Genomic DNA, 19,412 nt, shown 5'->3' on the forward strand with positions numbered 1-19,412 from the left:
GGTTTCGGAGGCAGCGGGTGCTGTGGGAGCCACCCCGGGGTGCCCCGTGCTCACCCCAGGCATCCCAAGCAGGCGCCCACCCTGACTCTGACCCCCCACCCCGGGGGTGCCCCCGCAGCCGCCCCGGTGAGGGGTCCCGGTGAGGATGCGCTGGTGGGGGGGTCCCGGTGAGGATGCCCTGGTGGGGGTGAGGATGTCCCGGTAGGAGGGTCTCGGTGAGGGGGTTCCAGGGGCATCCCGGTGGGGGGGTCCCGGTGGGGGGTCCCGGTGCGAGGAATCCCCGGGCCCGGCCTCGCTCCCCAGGGACCGGCTCTGCCTTCCCGGAACGAGGGGGCCGGTTCCCCCCCGCCCGGGGCTGCCCCGCTCCTCCCCGCCCGTCCCGCCCTTTAAAAGGCGACGGCGGCGGCAGAGCCGCGGGGACCCGCTGTCGCGGTGTCGCTGTCGCGGTGTCGCTGTCGCGGTGCCCGGGCCATGCGCCGCGCGCTCCTGCCGCTCCTGGTCGCTGCTGTCGCCGCCGCCGCCGCCGCCGCCCCCGGCCCCGCGTGTCCCGTCACGGCAGCGGACGAAGCCGGGACACGGTCCCGCGTGGGGCCGGCCCCGAAGAGAACCAAGGTACGACCGGGCCGGGACACCGGGACCGGGCCGGAACGGGATGGACCGGGACACATCGGACCGGGATGTGCTGGGACTGGGACGGGCTGGGATGGACCAGGATGGGCTCAGACTGGGATAGATTGGGATGGATTGGGATGGACCGGGACACACCGGGCCGGGACAGGCTGGGACACACCGGACCGGGACAGGCTGGGACACACCGGGCCGGGACAGGCTGGGACACACCGGACCGGGACAGGCTGGGACACACCGGGCCGGGACAGGCTGGGACACACCGGACCGGGACAGGCTGGGACACACCGGGCCGGGACGCGCTGGGACACACCGGACCGGGACGCGCTGGGACACCGCGGACCGAGACTGAGTTGGGCGGAGCCCGGGATGGGGCGGGACGCACCGGACCGGGACGGGCTGGGACTGGGATGGATTGGGACGGGTTGGGATGGGGCGTGACACACCGGACCGGGATAGCCCGGGAGAGGCGGGGCCAGGGCCGGGCCGGGCGGACCCTCCGCGTCCGGGGGCAGCGCCGGGACCCGCCCCGGGGGAGTGACCGGGGCTGCGGGACCCTGAGGACACCGGGGCGCTGCTGCGGGGGCCACCAGTTTGCACTGGGCTGGACGGAGTCGGTGCTGGGGGGCAGCGGGACATGTCCGGGACGCACCCAACGCCTCGCTCCCCCGGCAGCGCTTCGCCTCGGTGCCGCGGTACGTGGAGATGCTGGTGGTGGCGGACGAGGCGATGTCGCGGTTCCACGGCGCGGGGCTGCGGCGGTACCTGCTGACGGTGCTGGCGGCGGCCGCCCGCTCCTTCCGCCACGGCAGCCTGGGAAACGCGGTGGAGCTGCGGGTGACGCGGCTGGTGGTGCTGGGCCAGGGCACCCCGGGACCCCCCATCACCTCCAACGCCGCCCAGATGCTCCGCAACTTCTGCCAGTGGCAGAAGGGGCTCAACGTCCCCGACGAGGACAGTCCTCTGCACTTCGACACCGCCATCCTCTTCACACGGCAGGTGCGGGGGGTGGTGGCTTTGGGGGGCCCGGGGGGGCTGGGGGTCCCTGTGGGCTGGCAGGATCCTCCCCAAGGTGTTTGAGTCCTGGCCAAGCCCCTGGGGTGTCCGTGGGTTTTGGGGCTGGCGGGGTCCCCGTGGCCAGGTTTTGGGGTGTCCCCGAGCCCCCTCCCACTCCCCGCCTACCCCCAGGACCTGTGTGGGGCGGCCACTTGTGCCACGCTGGGCATGGCCGACGTGGGCACCGTGTGCGACCCCGAGCGGAGCTGCGCCATCGTGGAGGACGACGGGCTGCAGTCGGCGTTCACGGCCGCACACGAGCTGGGTGAGCGGTGGGGCCGAGGGGGGGGGGATCCACCGCTGCCCGTGAGCCCCCCCCCAGGGCTGACATCGTCCCTCGGCACAGGCCACGTCTTCAACATGCTGCACGACACCTCCCAGCCCTGCCGGGAGCTGAACGGCGGCACCGGAGCCGCCCGCCGGGTCATGGCTCCCGTGCTCTCTTCGCTGGAGCCCGGCGAGATGTGGTCGCCGTGCAGCGCCCGCTTCATCACCGACTTCTTGGACAACGGCCACGGTACGACCCAGCGCGGGGAGCGACGGCGCAGGGGGGATCCCGGCGCCCCCGGGGACCCCGCTGCAGCGGTGCCGTGTCCCCGCAGGTCACTGTCTCCTGGACCAGCCTCCGGAGTGGCTGCAGTTGCCGTCGGCGCTGCCGGGCAGCGTGTACCCGCTGGCGCGGCAATGCCAGCTCGCCTTCGGGCCCGAGTCGCGGCACTGCGGGGACCTGCAGCCGCCCTGCGCCTGGCTCTGGTGCACCGGCCAGGCCGGCGGCCGCTCCGTCTGCCAAACCAAGCACTTCCCCTGGGCCGACGGGACGCCGTGCGCGCCGGGACGCGTCTGCATGGACGGGCTGTGCGTGGGCGCCGCCCGTGTGCGGGAGCTCACCGTGAGTCCCGGGGTGGGGGGCTGCGGGGTGGGCGCCCACCCGCCAGCGCCGTTTTGACCCCCTGCGTTGCGTTTCGCGGCTGCAGACACCCGTGGATGGCGGCTGGGGGCCGTGGGGACCGTGGGGCGGCTGCTCGCGGAGCTGCGGCGGCGGCGTCCGCCTCTCCCACCGCAACTGCACCGCACCGGTGCCGCGGCACGGCGGCCGGTACTGCGAGGGCAAGCGGACCCGCTTCCAGTCCTGCAACGTGGAGGAGTGTCCCGGCAGCACCCGTGAGTGGGGGCGGCGGGGGGGTGACACCGCTCACGGGCTGGGGGGGCTGGGGGATGCCGGCGGTGCTGACCGTGCCCCCCGCAGCCCTCACCTTCCGCGAGGAGCAATGTGCCGCCTACAACCACCGCCCCGAGCTCGTCAGGGGGCTCCCGGCCCCCCAGGACTGGGTGCCGCGCTACAGCGGGGTCCCCGAGCGCGACCAGTGCAAGCTGACCTGCCAGTCCCGCACCCTGGGCTACTACCACGTCCTGCAGCAGCGGGTGAGCGTCCCCCCCCGGTCCCCCCGCGCCCCGCCGTGCCGCCGGCGGGCGCTGACGCCGGGCTGTGCCGCAGGTGGCCGACGGGACCCCCTGCTCCCCCGAGGGCACCGGGGTGTGCGTGCGGGGCCGCTGCGTCCCCGCCGGCTGCGACCGCGTCATCGGCTCCAAGAAGAAGTTCGACAAGTGCATGACGTGCGGCGGCGACGGCTCCGGCTGCTCCAAGGTCTACGGCTCCTTCTCGAAACCCCGGTAAGCACCCGATGGCGGCGGTGGCGTTGGGGGGACGCCACCTCCGGGCTGCCATCGTGCCCCCCCCTAACCCCGCTGTGCTCCACAGCTACGGCTACAACGACGTGGTGACCGTCCCGGCGGGGGCCACGCACCTCTTGGTGCGGCAGATCTCGGCGGCGGGCGGCGAGGACGTTTTCCTGGCGCTGCGGCGCCCGGACGGCGGGTCCCTGCTCAACGGCGGCTACGTCCTGGTGCCGTCCCCGACCGACGTGGCCCTGCCCGGCGGCGTCACCGTGCGCTACAGCGGGGCCACGGCGGCCACCGAGTCGCTGGCGGGCCGGGGGCCGCTGCGGGAGCCGCTGGTGCTGCAGGCGCTGGTGGTGGACGAGCGGCAGCCGCCGCGGTTGAAATACAGCTTCTTCGTGCCGCGGGCACCGCCGCGGTCATCGGCGGCCTGGGAGAAGCAGAAAGCCGAGATCCTGGAGATCCTGAGGAGCCGCCGGCGCCACAAGTAGCAGCAAGAGGGAGCGATGCCGGCAGCACCGCAGCGAATATTTATTTGGTTATTTATTGCCCACGGCGGGTTCGTGCCGCGGTCACCGCATCTACCTCAGCCCCTCCGCGGGGCGACCCCTGGGCAGGCCCAGGGCCCCCCCTCCCCGGCTGTACCCCCCCAGCGCAGCCCCCCGCGCTGTCACGTAGCGCAGCGCGGTTATTTAAAGCTATTTATGGAGCGGCCGGTGTGGTATGTGTGTGTGTGATCGGCCTTGCCAGGCGCGGCGACGTCCCGGGGCGCAGCTGCGGTCACCCCCGCGCCCCCCCGTGTGCTCCCAGCATCCTCCCCTGTGTCATTGTCCCCCCGGGTGCCACCGGCACCCCCCGCCCCCCAGGATCGGGCCTCACCGGGCTTGCCCAGAACGGGACTTTACCGGGGGGGACGTGAGCGACCCCCTGGCCGGGGCAGCCCCGGGGGCTGCACACCCGCCACACGGTTCCACAGGGGGCACCCAGGGCTCCGCGGGGGCACCGCGGAGGGGTGGGCGCTCGCCGGGGTCGGCAGCCAGTGGGGTCCGGGCGGCAGCGGAGGGACGGGGGGACCCGGGGGATCCCACCGCGCGGGGACCCCGCGTGCCGGTGTCCAATCAGAGCGCGCCCGTGCCGTGACGTTACCAGTAGGGACGGGACCACCGCCCGGAAGTGAGAGCGGTGGCGTGCGCGGTTGCCACGGCGACGCACCGAGAGGGCGGGGCTTTATTTAGACACGCCCATTTAGGGGGCGGATCACACTGAAGCCCCGCCCCCTGCCCGGGCTCCCCGGGGTCCTACCGCCCGCCACCCGGGCACCTCCCACGCCGCTCCGGGGACCCGCTTCCCCTCCCCGGTCCCCACCGGCCACCTGCCGGGCCCCCACCCGCTCCTCTCCAGGCGCCCGGGACCTCACCCCCCTCCTCCACCCGCAGCCGGAACCCCCGCGGCCCAGCCTGCTCCAAAGCCCCGAGCGGGCCCCTCTCCCCCGCCGACCCCTCCCGCAGAGAGCCGCCGCGGCGGGGCCGGTACCGGCGCCTTTAACATCACAGCGGCCCCGCCCCTCCCTCCCGTTCCTTCCGTCCAAGATGGCGGCGGCGGCGGGGCGGGGCTGAGGCGCTTCCGCCGCCCGCAGGTACCGGCGGCTCCGGGGGGCCCGACCCCGCCATGCGGCCCCGCGCCCCGCGCTGACCCGGCCATGCTGCGGCGGCTGCTGGAGCGGCCCCGCTCGCTGGCGCTGCTCGTCGGCTGCCAGTTCGCCTTCGTGGCCTATTTCTCGCTGGGCGGGTTCCGCAACCTCACCGCGCTCTTCGGCCGCGCCGCCGGGCCCGTCTTCGACTATTCCCGCACCCACGACGTGTACGCGAACCTGAGCCGGCTGCTGCCCGCCCGGCCCGGCCCGCCCGACCCCGCGCGGCCGCTGCCCTTCTGCCCCGAGCGCTCGCCCTTCCTCGGTGAGTGCGGGGGAGCGACCGGCGGGGGGGCGGCGGCAGGACCCGGGTCCCCCGGGGGAGAACGGGCCCCTCCCGGGGGAGAACGGGCCCCTCTGGGGGAAGAATCGGCCCCTCTTGGGAAGAATCGGCCCCTCTTGGGAAGAATCGGCCCCTCTTGGGGAAGAATTGGCCCCTCCGGAGGGAGAACGGGCCCCTCTGGGGGAAGAATCGGCCCCTCTAGGGGAAGAATCGGCCCCTCCGGGGGGAGAACGGGCCCTTCTGGGGTAAGAATTGGCCCCTCTTGGGGAAGAATTGGCCCCTCTGGGGGAAGAATTAGACCCCCCGGAGGAAGAACCGGCTTCTTGGAGGCAGGGACCGGCCCCCCCGGGGGAAGAACCGGCCCCTCTAGGGGAAGAACCGGTCTCTCTAGGGGGAGAATCGGACCCTCTAGAGGAAGAACCGGCCCCCCCGGAGGAAGAACCGGCTTCTTGGAGGCAGGGACCGGCCCCTCCAGGGGAAGAACCGGCCCCTCCAGGGGAAGAACCGGCCCCTCCAGGGGAAGAACCGGCCTCTCTAGGGGAAGAACCAGCCCCCCCGGGGGAAGAACCGGCCCCTCTAGAGGAAGAACCGGCCCCTCCAGGGGAAGAACCGGCCCCTCCAGGGGAAGAACCGGCCTCTCTAGGGGAAGAATCGGACCCTCTAGAGGAAGAACCAGCCCCCCCGGGGGAAGAACCGGCCCCTCTAGGGAAAGAATCGGCCCCTCCAGGGGAACAAGTGGCCCCTGCGGGGGAAGAACCGGCCCCATGACTGCCAGCTCGGACGCACCACCCGGGCAGTGCCGGTCTTGGGGGGCTCCTGCGGTTCAGGGCAGGGGTTGCCCCCCACGCGGTGCCGCCCCCAGCCCCCCACGCCAGCCTCTGCCTCCCCCCGCGCAGTCGGCCCGCTGACCGTGACCTTCAGCCGGGTGCCAACGCTGGAGCAGATCCGCGCCAAGAACCCGGCGGTGCAGGAGGGTGGGCGGTACCAGCCCCCCGGCTGCGAGCCCCGGTCCCGCACGGCCGTCATCGTCCCCCACCGCAACCGCGAGAGCCACCTGGGCCACCTGCTCTACTACCTGCACCCCTTCCTGCAGCGCCAGCAGCTCCAGTACGGCATCTACGTCGTGCACCAGGTGAGGACGGGGGGCTTTACCGGGGGGGTTTACTTTACTGGGGGCTTTACCGGGGCCACCGCTGCAGCCGCTTCTCGCCGCAGGCCGGCAACTCCACGTTCAACCGGGCCAAGCTGCTGAACGTGGGGGTGAAGGAGGCGCTGAAGGATGAGGAGTGGGACTGTCTGTTCCTGCACGACGTCGACCTCATCCCCGAGAACGACCACAACCTCTATGTCTGCGACCCCTGGAACCCCAAACACGTCTCCATCGCCATGAATAAATTTGGGTACAGGTGAGGAACTGCAGCAGGGGGCGAGTTGGGGGCGAGGGGACCGGCCCTGGTTCAGCGTCCCCCCTTTTTTGCAGCCTCCCGTACCCCCAGTACTTCGGGGGGGTCTCAGCCCTCACTCCCGACCAGTACATGAAGATCAACGGGTTCCCCAATGAATACTGGGGCTGGGGCGGTGAGGACGACGACATTGCCACCAGGTAGGACACCGTGGGGACCTGCGGGTCACCGTCCCACCGGGAGGTCTCCGGGACGGCACCACCGTCCCCAGCCCCTCGGGTGACACAGGCTCATCGCAGGGTGCGCCTGGCCGGCATGAAGATCGCCCGCCCGCCCGTCTCCATCGGTCACTACAAGATGGTGAAGCACAAGAGCGACAAAGGCAACGAAGAGAATCCCCACAGGTCGGGGGGCGGGCGGGGGGCGCTGGGTGGGGGGCTCGGCAGTGACACGGTGGTGACGCCCCCTTGTCCCTTTGTCCCCCCCCCGCCAGGTTCGACCTGCTGATCCGCACGCAGCGGATGTGGACGCAGGACGGGATGAACTCGCTCACCTACACGCTGCTGGCCAAGCAGCTGCGCCCGCTCTACACCAACCTGACCGTGGACATCGGCACCGACCCGCGCGCCGGCCGCCGCGCCCGCGAGGGCCAGAGGTACCGCGGCGGCAACAGCCTCTTCCGCGAGGAGATGCTGCGCAAGCCACCCCGCGACACCGCCGCGGGCTGGGGGGACTGGGGGCTGTCCCTGTCCCCCCGCCTGCCCCCGGCCACCGCGCAGCAGCCGCCGGCGGGGAACGGCACCCATAGCGGCGCCAGCTCTCCCGCGGCACCGGGGATCACCCAGCGCAGCCCCGAGGCTGCCGGGGAGGGCGATGGCCACCCGGGGCAGGAGGGGACCCTGCCCGCCCGCAGGGACAACCAGAGCTTGCCGCAGGGCACCCGTTAGCCACCGGCCACCGTGGCCCCCACAGACTCTGCTGCCGCGACGGGGAAGGGACCCCGTTGTGTACGGGAGGGTTGTGGCCTTGCTGGAGAGACTGGGGGGAGCAACGAGTCCCGGGGGCAACTACCGGGGAGCTGCTGGTCACAGGGCCAGCGCTGGGTGCTGGGGGCACCACCGGGTCAGCCGCGGCCTCGCCCGGGGCTGCGGGTGCTGGATGGTGGTTCCAGGCTGCGCTGCTGGCACATGGTTATTTATTCTATTTATGAGCTGCTCCCTGGACCTTTATAAGGGTTTTTCAATTAAAAAAAACACTTTGTCCTACAGCCGCGGGGCCGCCTGGTACTGGGGGGGCTGTAGGGGCTCAGTGCGGCCGCCCCAGCAGCCGCCCCACGGCCGCTTTGGCGCTGGCGATGCAGTCGTTGACCGAGACGCCGGCGTAGGAGGCTCCGACCAGGCTGAGGGGCAGCTGCTGCTCCGCCAGGAACCGGCCGATCCGCTCTGCGGGGACGGGGACATGCGTGGGGCGTCCGCTGGGCCAGGGGACCCCCACACTGGGGACGGGGACCCCGCACTGGGGACAGGGACCCCGCGCCCTCGTCCCCCCCTTACCTGTGCGCTGCCAGTGTCCCAGTGTGTACTGGGGGATGCAGGCCTGGGGAGAGCAGACGGTGAGCCCATGGGATCCCCCTGTCCCCCCCGTGTTCCCCCTGCGTCACCCACCTGGTGCACCCGCACGAGGCAGCGGGTGGGCGCCGGCTCCAGCCCCAGCTGCTCCCGCACGGCCGCCTGCGCCCGCTGCAGCAGCAGCGCTGGAGCCGCCGCCGCCGGGTCCCCGAAGCTCTGCTCGAACCAGGCGCCTCCCAGCATCACCTGCACGGGCAGCGTGAGATCCCCCCGGGGCGTCCCGATTGTCACTGGGACCCCCCCGCCATCCCCGGCCGCTCACCGTCAGCCGCACCGAGGTGGCCCCGGCGCCGTCGTGCTGGGGAAAGGCGACCGAGTCGTAGACGATGCCCAGGATGGATGTATCCTCAGAGGAGGGGACCAAGTGCCCAAAGCCCTGGGTGTGAGCAGCAGCATGAGTGGGATGGGGACACCCCCGGGTGCTGGGAACACCCCTGGGTGCCGCTCTCACCGTGACAGGCAACGTGACGCCCTCGTACTGCAGGTTCACCACGGCCACCGACACGGCCGAGATGCACCGCAGCTCCCGCGCCAGCGGCTCGGCCTCGGCCGGCAGCACTTCAGCCAGGGCTGGGGGGAGAGGGGACATTGTGGGGTCCCCCCTCCCCGCATCGGGGAAACCCCGGTGTCCGGGGGCGCCCGTACCTGCGGCGGGGATGGCGCTGATGACGTGGTCGGCTGTCACGGTGCCATCGTCCAGGGTGAGCTGGGGGGAAGCAGAGCAGTGGGGGGCACTGGGAAGGGGACAATGGGAAGGGGACCTGGCTGTCCCGTCCCCCCGGGGCCATACCTGCCAGCGGCCGCCGTGGCGGCGCAGTCGGCGCAGGGGCGCGTGGCAGCGCAGCTCAACGCCGCGCAGGCGCAGGAAGGCGGCCAGCGCCTCCGGCAGGCTCTGAATCCCCCTCCGCAGCGACCACTGGCTCCAGCGCTCGGCCCGCGCCCGCCGGCTCAGCCGCGACTCGGCCCCGCGCTCCTTCCCTGCGGGTGACGACGCCGGTGTCCCTTCGTGCGCCGGGGTGTCCCCCCGCGCGTCCCCCCCAACCCCGGCGCTCACCGGAGCCCAGCGCCAGCCCCAGCAGCACCGATCGCCGGCGCCGCTCGGCCTCGAAGAGCGCGGGGAAGCAGGAGCGGACGCTCAGCGCCCGGCAGTCCCCGGCGAACACCCCCCGGCACAGGCTGTCCACCGCCACGTCGGCCACCTGCGGGGACACGGGGGGGTGAGGCCGGTCCCCACCCGGTCCCTGCGGAGCCCCGATAAGGCCCCGGCACTATCACCCGGCGCAGGCGCTCACCTCCCGGCCGAAGCGGCGCTGAGCGAAGGCGTGAATGGTCTCGTCGGGGGCCGTCCCCGCCGGCGCCAGCAGGTCCCGCACCCCGCTCCAGAGCAGCGCCCGTGAGAAGGGCGGCACCGGCCGCAGCAGGGCCCTGGGGACAGCGAGGGGACAGCGAGGACTCAGGGGAGGGTGGCCCTGGGGACAGCGAGGGCTCAGGGGAGGGTGGCCTGTGGCACCGGGTGTTGTCCGTACCCCAGTCCTGAGGGCAGCTTGTGCAGGACCCCGCCGACGTAGAGGAAGCGGTTCCGGGATGCCGGGTGGTCCCCGGGGACGGGCAGGACGTCACCCTCCAGCCCGAGCTCAGAGACCTGCGGGGACACGGGGGACATGGGCACGGTGGGGGACACAGGACCTGCCCCGGGGAAGCCTCCACCGGACCCCGACACCCACCCAGGGACCCTGCGTCACCCAGGGACCCCCAGGACCCACCCAAGGATCCTGCATCACCCAGGGACCCCCAGGACCCACCCAGGGACCCTGCGCCACCCAGGGACCCCCAGGACCCACCCAAGGACCCTGCGCCACCCGGGGACCCCCCAGCCCCCAGGACCACTCTGGCACCCCAAACCAAGCCCCAGGAACCCTCCCAGACCCGAGCACCCACCCAGGGGCTCCCCAGGGACCCCCCAAGCCCCAGGAACCCCGATCAGCCCCCTAGGGCCCCCCCTACCATGTGCAGCGTGTCGGCTCCCACCGCCCCCCCGGGCCGGATGCCCCTGGGCCCGTGTTCGAACACGGCCCCGTCGGGGGCGCGGGTGCTCTGCAGCCACCCCCCGAGGCGGGCACTGGCCTCCAGCAGCAGCACCTGGGGACAGCGCGGTCACCGAGGGGACCCAGGGGGTCCCGGTGCCCCCCACTCCCGGACACTTCCCGCTCTCACCTTGGGCGGGCTGGGGCCGCGGGCCAAGTGGTAGCAGGCGGCCAGGCCGCTGATGCCGCCCCCCACCACGGCCACGCTCGGCGGCATCACGGAGCGGAGGGACCGGCGAGACCGGCCCACGGACACGCCGGGACACCCCGGCCACGCCCCCTCCGTGACTGACAGGGGAAAAGGGCGGGGCTAGAGGCGCGGCAGGCCAATGGTACGACGACGCTACGGCGCCCCGCCCCCTGTGGCCTACGACCAGCCCCGCCCCTCAGTATCGCCCCTCCCACCAGCTCCAGAACCTCCAATCCTGGAGCAGGCCACGCCCCTTCTGCCACTAGCCACGCCCCTCACGTCGTGCCCACCCTGGGCCCCGCCTCTTTTTCCATAACCACGCCCCTTCACCTGCAGCCCCGCCCCTCCGGCGCGGTTTCCCAGCCCTTCCCGCCTCCAAACTTGCGCTTTTCGGGGTTTTTTTAGTAAATTTATTCACAAAAGCCCCGCCTGGGGCAGCGCGGGCTGCGGCCGCCCGCCATGTGTCCCTGCCCGGCCCCGGGGGGTGCGAGGCCGCTGCTCGGGGTGGGGGCAGCCCCGCCGCGGGGGGCTCGGGGGGCTCACGGCCGCCGGCCCGGGGGCTCCTCCAGCTCGTAGAACAGGACGTAGCCCTCGCTGGACGGCACCTGGTTCTCGCTGATGGGCGAGACGCTGCGGCAGCACCCTCAGCCCAGCTGCCCCACCCGCGGGGCGCGGGGCCGGGGGGCTCTGGGGGGTCGCGGGGGTGTGGGGTGTCCGGGGGGCACCTACCGGGAGTCGTTGTAGACACGCCAGCCGGCCGGGTCCCGGCAGAACGCGGTGTAGTGCCCGTAGTGCACGCTGCCCGAGTGGTTGCACAGCGCGTAGAGGCTGTAAACGGGGCTGCCTGGGGGGTGGGGAGGAGGGGTCGGTGTCCCCATCGTGTCCCCACCGTCTGTCCCCCCATACCGCGTGTCCCCCCCAGCGCCTCACCCGCCTTCTCGCTGGCGAACTCGCGCAGGTTGAGCTGCTGCAGGGGGAAGTCCACGAAGACGGAGCACTTCTTGATGGAGTAGCGGGTGGTGGAGAACCGGTTCAGGTCTGGGGCAGCGTCAAGGGACACCCCGAGAGGCTGGCGGGGGGGGAAACCTGCTCCCCAGGACACCCCCCACCGCGAGGGTCTCCTCCCCACCGCGGTCCCCAAAGGATACGGAGCACCAGGATGCGGGGGAAGCGCTGGATCGTCAGCTTCTTCGTGCTCCGTGTCCGCTGCCGGCACTTGTCACAGACCTGCCGGTGACACGGGGACAGTGAGAGAGGGCTGGGGGGGGGGCCGAGGTGGGGGGGACACCGGGCCTGGGCGCTCACCGGCGCGTTCTCGGAGTCCAGCTCCTCCTCCTTGGTGAAGAGGCTGAAGCAGTCGTGGAGCGAGACCTTCCCCCCGGCAAAGCTTTTCTGCGGGGGAAGAGGGTCAGGTGGGGGGGGACAAGGGGGACAGGGGGAGACCGGGGGGGCTGTGCCCCATCCCTACCTTTGGGATGGGCAGAGAGAGGTCGCAGAACACCTCGAAGGTGGTGGAGCGGTAGCCGCACGCCTGGCACTTCAGGCAGCTCTTCAGCTGCCCCACAAAGAGGTCTGGGGGACGGGGTGGGGGGGGTGAGGCCAAGGGGGGCACCCCTGGGGGTTTGGGGGGTCTGGAGGGGTCACCCCACCCGCCAGCGCTCACCCACAATCTTGCTGTCCTCCCTCTCCAGGTATCGCTTCCACATCTGGTTGGCGCGTTCGTCGTCACTGCGGAGGGAGGACGGCGGGTTGGGATGTGTCCCCATGGCTGGGGATGCGTCCCCACGGCCAGGGCTGTGTCCCCATGGCCAGGGCTGCGTCCCCATGGCTGGGGATGTGTCCCCATGGCCGGGGCTGCGTCCTCATGGCTGGGGATGTGTCCCCATGCCTGGGGATGTGTCCCCCCCCCAGGGCTGTGTCCCCTCCCCAGGGCTGTGCCCCCATGGCCAGGGCTGTGTCCCCATGGCCGGGGACGTGTCCCCATGGCTGGGGATGTGTCCCCTCCCCAGGGCTGTGTTCCCTCGGCTGGAGCTGTGTCCCCATGGCCGGGGCTGTGTCCCCTCCCCAGGGCCGTGTCCCCATGGAATCCCCCTCCCTCACCTCAGCGTCTCGGGCTCCTCCAGCGCCGGGGTGCGCCGGGCGTCCGCGAGGATGCTGGGGGTCCGGCGGCCCTTGCGGTTGATCTCCACGTGCAGCCGGTCCATGAAGAACTTGAGGAATTCCTGCGCGTCCTGCTGGCTGCAGCAGGAGGGACCCATCGTGCCCACTGCTCCCTGGGTCCCCCCACTGGGATGGGGGGGCTGCCGGGGGTACCCCAGGGCGGGGGGAAGGTGCAGCCTCACCTGTACCCGGTGAAGGAGGGGACGTATTTCTGAAAAACGGCTTTGAAGCGCCCGGGGTTGACGGCCTCGGAGGAGTCGGGGTGCCAGAGGGCGGCGATGACATCGGCGAAGGCTGCGGGGAGGTGGCGGGTGTCAGCGCCGGTGTCAGCGCCAGGGGGGGGTTTACATAAGAGATTAGCAGCGGGGGGGCCCCGTCCCACCTTCGGTGAGCTCCTGGGGGGCGCGGGGGCCGGGGGGCTGCTCCAGCTGGAAGTCGCGGCGCAGGCAATAGTCCCGCAGCGGCTTGGTGCTGCTCAGGCACTGCAGCACGGCGTTCATGAAGCACTGCGGAGAGCGCGGGGACGCGGTGACACCCCGGCGGACACCGAGCCTCGGCGTGTCCCCCAATGTCCCCTCGCGCCCCTGAATGTACCCCCGAGGGGCTGTGGCGTCTCTGGGGACGCGCCGGTCCCGGCTGCTGTGAGCACAGGGGGACCCCAGGTCCCTGCACACCCAGGACAGAGGGGACACGGGGACACAGGCGCTTACCGTGTTACCCAGGTTCCTGAGGCCGATGTGGCCCGAGCCCAGCAGCAGCGTGTGGTGGGTCTGCGGGGACACAGAGGGACAGGAGTGAGACCCGTCCCCGCGCAGCAAACCCCCCCGGCCGCCCCCGCGGTCCCTGCAGACGGACAGACGAACGGACGCGGCGGTGCAGGCGTCACCTCGCCGCTGACGAGCAGCAGCCCCATGACGGCCGTGTGTACCACCGACTCGGAGATGTCGGCGCCGCGGCCCTGCAGCTCCCGCCGGGTAAGCAGCGTGCGGTGCAGCCGGCGTGGCAGCTCCACCAGCCCCGGCATGGCTGCGGCACCGGCTCCGGCACCGCCCAGGGCGCCGGGACGCGACTGCGGCACCGGCCTCGCCGGGCCCCTCTGCCACAGCTCATTAGCTGATCCGATTTCCCTCAGCTATTCTGGGCCTGGCTGGAGGCTCATCTCGGGGGGATTACTTAGTGGGAGAGCCACCGCAGGGACAGCAGGCACACGGGGAACGGGGCGCAGAGGCAAATGCACCCACCGGCCCTGCTGTGCCGGAGAGCGGAGCGGGAGGCTCGGGGGAGCCCCGTGCCGCTGGCAGGGGACGTGCCATGGGGGGCCGAGCCGCGTCCCTGTCCCCCCGTGGGCCCAACCCAGGATTTCAGGGCATCTAATCCCACACGTGGACCAGGGCGAGCAGAGGATGGAGCCCACGGGGACAATGCGGAAAGGCCACAGTGCCAGCCAGCCCCTGGCACCCCCAGAGCCGACGGGACTCGACTCCTCCACAAGCGGGGTCCCTCAGGAGGAACGAAACGGGGAGAGGTGAGACCGGCACCCCCGGCGTCACCCGACGCGAGCAAAGCTGCTGCTGAGGACAAATCCTGAGGCTCTTACAGCTGCCACCTTCTCCTCGGTCCTGCCGGGCGCCGGGGCTCTGCCCAAGGGGGGGCTGGCGGGCGCGGGGCCGTCAGGGCTGTGGGCGTACGGGGGGTTGGGGGCACGAGTCCGCGGGCAGCCCTCGGGCCGGATGGAGAGCAGCGGGGCTGCGGGCTTCCCATCCAGCCCCGGCGAGATGTTGACCCTGCGGAGCGAGGAGCTCCTCCTGAGCGCCAGCGAGCCGGAGCTCAGCTGGTGGCCGCAGTCCCTCAGCACCAGCCGGCTCAGCACCGCCGCCACGTCCTCGGCGCGGCCGCCGCTGCCGCCGCCCTGGCTCAGGTCCCCGATGCTGATGGATTTGGAGCGGGCCAGGTTGCTCCGCCGGCGCTCGGCCTCGCGCCCGGCCAGCGAGGCCCCGGCGGGCAGCGAGAAGGAGGCACCGCCCGGCACCGCGGCTGCCTGCGGAGAGCCGGGCACCCGCACCGCGTGGTCCGCCTTCACGGGCCCGCGCCGGCACGCCGAGCCGCGCAGAGCCTCCCCTCGCTTGGACGCCCGGCCCCGGTCCAGCTCCAGCTTCTTGCCGCGGTCATCCAGCACGCCGGGCCGTGGTGGCAGCAGGCGAAGCTTGGGTGCCGGAGAGAGGCCGTTGGCGGCGGCGGAAGCCAGGGCTGCGGCGTGGCGCTCCTGGCTCAGTGCCCGGTGCCCGCTGGGCAGCTTGGCGGCCGCCTTGGGCTGCGAGGTGACGACGGTGTGGTCCCTGGTGCGGCCGACGCGGTGCTCCGAGGCTTGCGGCATGGTGGGGACGGCCGAGGGGGACGCCCTGCAGGGAGAGGGACCCGGCTGAGGGCGGCAGTGCCGGGCTGGCACGCGGGGGCACCGGGGCGCAAACCCACCTCTCTCGCCGCCGGCACCTCTCACAGCCCCCCGCGGCGAGCGGCCGGCCAGAACGTCCCGTCCGCGGGGGCCCTGCGGCACAAGGAGAGACGCGCCAGGTCACCGGATGGGGCCGGGGGGCAGCGTGGCCCTGGTGAGACCCCACGGCCCCAGCAAGACCCTACATCCCCGGTGAGACCCCATAGCCCCTAGTGAGACCCCAAGGCCTTGGTGAGACCCTACAGCCTCTAGTGAGACCCCACAGCCCCGGTGAGAACCCACAGCCCCAGCGAGACCCTACATCCCCGGTGAGACCCCATGGCCCTGGTGAGACCCTACAGCCCCTAGTGAGACCCCACGGCCTTGGTGAGACCCTACATCCCCGGTGAGACCCCATGGCCCTGGTGAGACCCTACAGCCCCTAGTGAGACCCCATGGCCCCCTGGCACTGAGCCACGGCCCCAAGCCGGTGGGTGAGTCCTGGGGACACCGGGAGCAGGTTCCTGCAGCCAGTACCGGGGCTGCAGGCCCCACACAGATGCTGCCGGTGCTCAGCAGCGATGGCTGCCCCGGGAAGCTCGGTTCCGCTGCCAGCTCGGTCCGGCGGGCAGGGAGGCCGGTGTCCCCGCTGCGGGCCGGTGGCTGCAGCACGGCCAGAGCGAAGGGCCCCGCGGGGCCGGTCACACCGGTGGCAACGGCCGCCAGCCCCGGGATCCCGGCCCTGCCCCTCTGTGCCCCGCCCCACAGCCCGCCCGGCCGCTGTCCCTTGCTGCGGTCACCCCGGCCATGTCCCGGCCCCGCCGCGGGCATCACCCCCGGCCCCGCCGGGGGCCCGGTCCCCCCGCCGCGTCCCACTCCGGGGGACACCGCTGCCCCCTCGGCCACGCTGCCCGGCCCAGCAGAGCCCCCCCCGCCGCCCGCCTCCTCCTCCCGGTGCCGCCGGTGCCCCCCGCCCCCGCGGGCCGCCGCCCGCCGGTACCTGCCGCGGGCCGCCATGGCAACAACTCCCGCAGCGCCCGCCGCCATCTTTGCTCCTCCCGCCCGCCGCCCCGCCCCCGCCGGCCTCGCGCCCCGAACTGCGCATGCGCGGATCCCGGACCACGCCCCCCGCCTGACGCTTCCGCGTCGCCATGGAGACCGAGCGGCGTCCCCCTCTCTGCTCTTAAAGGGGCCGCCGCGGCCGTTCTTCTTAAAGCGACAACGTCCCCGAATTCTGTGGCACTGCGGGGTCGCGCGGGGCGGCCGGAGCACTGAGGGCGCGGAGGGGTGGGCGGGACACCCCCAGCCCCCCCCCGCCAGGCCCCCCCAGAGCAGCAGGCGAGGGCAAATCCAGGGCTGAACAGTTTATTGGGTGGCAGCAGCGAAGCGAGGGGGGAGGCAGGAGTAGATGGGGGGGCCAGGGGGGGCAGCACCCCTCGGGGGGGCAGTACCCCCCAACCTCCCCCCCGTGCGCTCACTTCTCTTTGTGCTGGATGATGCCTTTGGCGACCAGGTCCGGGATTTCCACGGCCAGCCAGGGACCCAGCTGCGGGGACAGAGGGTAAGTGGCCCCACGAGGACACCCCCCGATCGGGTGACAACCCCGCCCCACCTCGGGTGACACCCTCCGCGGACACCACCCCCCCGCCACGGGTGACACCCTGGACTCACCCCCAGTGCCATCAGATGGGCCAAGCCGAATTTGGGGACGTTCCTGGCCCAGAGGGGCTTGAAGTGGTCGCTGAGGCAGATCTTGCCCCCCCTGCGAGAAGGGGGGACTCGTCAGCCCCCAAAACCCCCCCAGGGGCGGGAACAACCCCGGGACACCCCTCCCAACCTGTACATCTTGGCCGTCTTCCCGTCCAGCTCGGGGATGGCGATCTCGGGGGCGGTAGCGGGGTAGGTCACCGGAATCTAGAGGGGGACACGGGGGTCAGCGCCCCCCCCAGCCCCGCGGTCCCCCCGGCCCCCCCGTCTCCTCCCCACTCACGTCGAACTCGATGCCGAACTCGTACTTGAGCAGCTCGTGGATGTACCAGCACTTCCCGAACCACCTGCAACACACGGGGGAGGCCCGGTCCCCGCCCCCCTCAGTCCCGGGACCCCCCCCCCGACACCGGAGCGGCCGCGGGGGGCGGGGGGGAAACCCGGCCCGTCCCCGCTCACCCACCGGGTGCCCTCGGCGTTGGACTCCAGCCGGAACCAGTCGTTATCGGCACGTTTATTGTTCTCCACGTACTGCGGGGGGAGCGGGGGTGAGCGGGGCCGCCCCGAGCCCGGGGACCGGGGGAACCGGGGGAACCGGGAGGGACCGGGAGGGAAGCGGGGAGGCACGGGGGGGAAAGCGGGGGCCCCGGAGCGGCGGGGCCGCACCTGGATGAGGGCGCGGTACTCCTCCTTCAGCCGCGGCGCCCAGCCCTCCCGGTCCCGCGGCCCCGCCGCCGTCCGCAGCAGCGGCAGCTCCGCCACCGCCCGCCGCGCCGCCTCGTCGGCCATGGCCCCCGGAAGCCGCCCATCTTGGCTGGGGGCGGAAGTGACGCTGGCGGAGGCACGGAGCCTCCCGCCGCCATCTTGCTTAGGGGCGTGACGCGCGGGCGGGGGTAAGGGCGCAGCGGCGGCGGCGCCATCTTTACTAGGGGCACGCGCCGGGCGCGACGCCGTTTCTACGCCTCCCTCTTTAGTGCGGGCAGAGCTGAGTTTGTCGGGTCTCAGCCCCTCTCATGTTCCCCCCTCCTTCCACAACAAAACCAGGGACACGGTGGCGGCTCCAACGCTTTATTGTCGCGGGGAGTGGGGCGCTCAGGGCTTCCCCTCGTCCTTGCCCAGATCCAGCAGGGAAGAGAACAGCCCCACGAAGTTGCTGCGCAGCTCCTGGGCCAGCGGCGCCAGCTGCTTGTTGGCCCGGTCCAGATACGCCCTGGGGAGAGACGGCGGTGAGGGGGGGTCCAGGGGCGGCTGAGCGGTCCCCCTTGTCCCCCCCCATACTCGGCCTGGCTGCGCAGCTCCTCCGCCTGCAGCTTCTGGGGCAGCTCCTTGGTCATGAAGTCCGAGAGGGTCTGGAACTGGCGGGTGAAGAAGCCGTCGAGGGTGGCGGGGGCCGTGTCCTCGGCCGGGGCCTCGCGCCGCACCAGGGCGGCCTGGAGGCAGCAGGCGCACAGCAGCAGCAGCAGCGCGGCCAAAAGCGGCTTCATCTCGGCGCAGCGGGGAGGCTGCGGGACGGGTCAGCGGTGGCTCCGCCGGCCCCGCCTGTCCCCTCCTGTCCCCTCCATCCTGCCCGTGCTTCCTTGCCCCATCACTGCCCCAGTGTCCCCACCCCACCCCATGGAACCTTGGTCCCTCTCCTGCCCCACAGCCCCACCATCCCGCTCCCAACCCCACAGCTTTGCTGGCACCATCCTGCCCCATTCCTGTCCCTTCCCACCCCACCTCATAGCAGCTCTGTCCCCGTTCTGCCCCACCCCTGCCCCACAGTCCCATCCTGCCCCATAGCCCCATCCTGCCCCATAGCCCCATCCTGCCTAACAGCCCCCTCCCTGCCCCACAGCCCCTCCTGCCCCATCCTTGCCCCACAGCCCCGTCCTGCGCCACAACCCCTCCTGTCCCACAGCCCCATCCCTGCCCATCGCCACCTGCCGCTCACCTGGGCAGGACTCTGGGGGTGCAGGGGCTGCGGGTCCCCCCTCGGGAGCTGCTTATATCCCCCCCGCCAGCCCCCGCCCCAGGGCCCGGGTAAACACGGCGGGGGTAAGGGTCACTGCGGGGGACGGCCCCTCCGTGGCCCCACACCCCCGGGCACTGTCCCTGTGTCCCCAACGCCCCGTGACCCCAGGCAGGATGCAAGCGGTTGGTGACAATGGCCCAGGGATTTGGGCTGGTGGGGGCCCTGGGGCAGCTAGTGGCCCTGTGGCTTGTGTGGCTTGTTGCAGCCCTAGGACCCCCAGAAAAGCCCCTGGACCCCCACTCTAGCACCCACCAGCCCCACAGCTCCCGGGGGTCCTGGCTCAGCGGGGTCACCCTGGGGGGCTGCGCACCCCGCTCACCGCTGGCACCTGTGGGGCGAAGGTCACCGCCCGCCTTATCGTTGACCCTCGGCCGCCAACGTGACGCTGTGACTCAGCGCGGGGCAGGGGGGACCCTGGGAACACCCCGCTGCAGCTCCAGCACTGTTTGGGGACAAACGGCC

The 19,412-nt window shown here is 72.5% G+C and overlaps 6 protein-coding genes across 7 annotated transcripts; 2 read left to right on the forward strand and 4 right to left on the reverse strand.

The window, feature by feature from the left end:
• The first annotated feature begins 471 nt into the window (after nt 1–471).
• ADAMTS4 (ADAM metallopeptidase with thrombospondin type 1 motif 4) lies at nt 472–4,018 on the forward strand. Its single transcript, XM_065653918.1, has 9 exons — nt 472–612; nt 1,303–1,626; nt 1,816–1,948; nt 2,030–2,200; nt 2,286–2,572; nt 2,658–2,844; nt 2,930–3,105; nt 3,179–3,354; nt 3,443–4,018. Exons 1-9 carry the CDS (start codon nt 472–474, stop codon nt 3,849–3,851), a joined length of 2,004 nt encoding a protein of 667 aa, XP_065509990.1. The 3' UTR covers nt 3,852–4,018.
• Nucleotides 4,019–4,934: 916 nt separating this feature from the next.
• On the forward strand, nt 4,935–8,003 carry B4GALT3 (beta-1,4-galactosyltransferase 3). Its single transcript, XM_065653944.1, has 6 exons — nt 4,935–5,315; nt 6,230–6,465; nt 6,549–6,739; nt 6,814–6,936; nt 7,036–7,140; nt 7,230–8,003. Exons 1-6 carry the CDS (start codon nt 5,060–5,062, stop codon nt 7,681–7,683), a joined length of 1,365 nt encoding a protein of 454 aa, XP_065510016.1. The 5' UTR covers nt 4,935–5,059; the 3' UTR covers nt 7,684–8,003.
• Nucleotides 7,924–10,713, reverse strand: PPOX (protoporphyrinogen oxidase). Of its 2 annotated transcripts, XM_065653941.1 has the most exons (12): nt 10,579–10,713; nt 10,369–10,503; nt 9,891–10,006; nt 9,657–9,789; nt 9,419–9,563; nt 9,155–9,342; nt 9,010–9,070; nt 8,816–8,934; nt 8,627–8,740; nt 8,401–8,550; nt 8,290–8,332; nt 7,924–8,178 (listed from the first exon to the last, which is right to left on the reverse strand). In XM_065653941.1, the coding sequence occupies exons 1-12, from the start codon at nt 10,663–10,665 to the stop codon at nt 8,042–8,044; spliced, it is 1,428 nt and encodes a 475-aa protein (XP_065510013.1). In that variant the 5' UTR covers nt 10,666–10,713; the 3' UTR covers nt 7,924–8,041. The 2 variants fall into 2 exon arrangements, with proteins under 2 accessions (XP_065510013.1, XP_065510014.1); XM_065653942.1 differs by lacking the exon at nt 10,369–10,503.
• A 343-nt stretch (nt 10,714–11,056) lies between these two features.
• USP21 (ubiquitin specific peptidase 21) lies at nt 11,057–16,295 on the reverse strand. The gene is made up of 14 exons (XM_065653920.1): nt 16,230–16,295; nt 15,271–15,343; nt 14,396–15,197; nt 13,509–13,568; nt 13,181–13,304; nt 12,981–13,092; nt 12,739–12,876; nt 12,302–12,366; nt 12,107–12,210; nt 11,944–12,030; nt 11,787–11,865; nt 11,569–11,676; nt 11,368–11,482; nt 11,057–11,268 (listed from the first exon to the last, which is right to left on the reverse strand). Exons 3-14 carry the CDS (start codon nt 15,170–15,172, stop codon nt 11,178–11,180), a joined length of 1,860 nt encoding a protein of 619 aa, XP_065509992.1. The 5' UTR covers nt 15,173–15,197; nt 15,271–15,343; nt 16,230–16,295; the 3' UTR covers nt 11,057–11,177.
• Nucleotides 16,296–16,578: 283 nt separating this feature from the next.
• On the reverse strand, nt 16,579–17,731 carry UFC1 (ubiquitin-fold modifier conjugating enzyme 1). Its single transcript, XM_065653993.1, has 6 exons — nt 17,603–17,731; nt 17,400–17,467; nt 17,220–17,283; nt 17,067–17,143; nt 16,901–16,991; nt 16,579–16,775 (listed from the first exon to the last, which is right to left on the reverse strand). Exons 1-6 carry the CDS (start codon nt 17,723–17,725, stop codon nt 16,704–16,706), a joined length of 495 nt encoding a protein of 164 aa, XP_065510065.1. The 5' UTR covers nt 17,726–17,731; the 3' UTR covers nt 16,579–16,703.
• Nucleotides 17,732–17,988: 257 nt separating this feature from the next.
• Nucleotides 17,989–18,938, reverse strand: LOC136000225 (apolipoprotein A-II-like). The gene is made up of 3 exons (XM_065654003.1): nt 18,870–18,938; nt 18,215–18,438; nt 17,989–18,146 (listed from the first exon to the last, which is right to left on the reverse strand). The coding sequence occupies exons 2-3, from the start codon at nt 18,418–18,420 to the stop codon at nt 18,029–18,031; spliced, it is 324 nt and encodes a 107-aa protein (XP_065510075.1). The 5' UTR covers nt 18,421–18,438; nt 18,870–18,938; the 3' UTR covers nt 17,989–18,028.
• Nucleotides 18,939–19,412: the final 474 nt, after the last annotated feature.

This window comes from Caloenas nicobarica, chromosome 31, assembly GCF_036013445.1.
Source record: "Caloenas nicobarica isolate bCalNic1 chromosome 31, bCalNic1.hap1, whole genome shotgun sequence".
Lineage (NCBI taxonomy): Eukaryota > Metazoa > Chordata > Aves > Columbiformes > Columbidae > Caloenas > Caloenas nicobarica.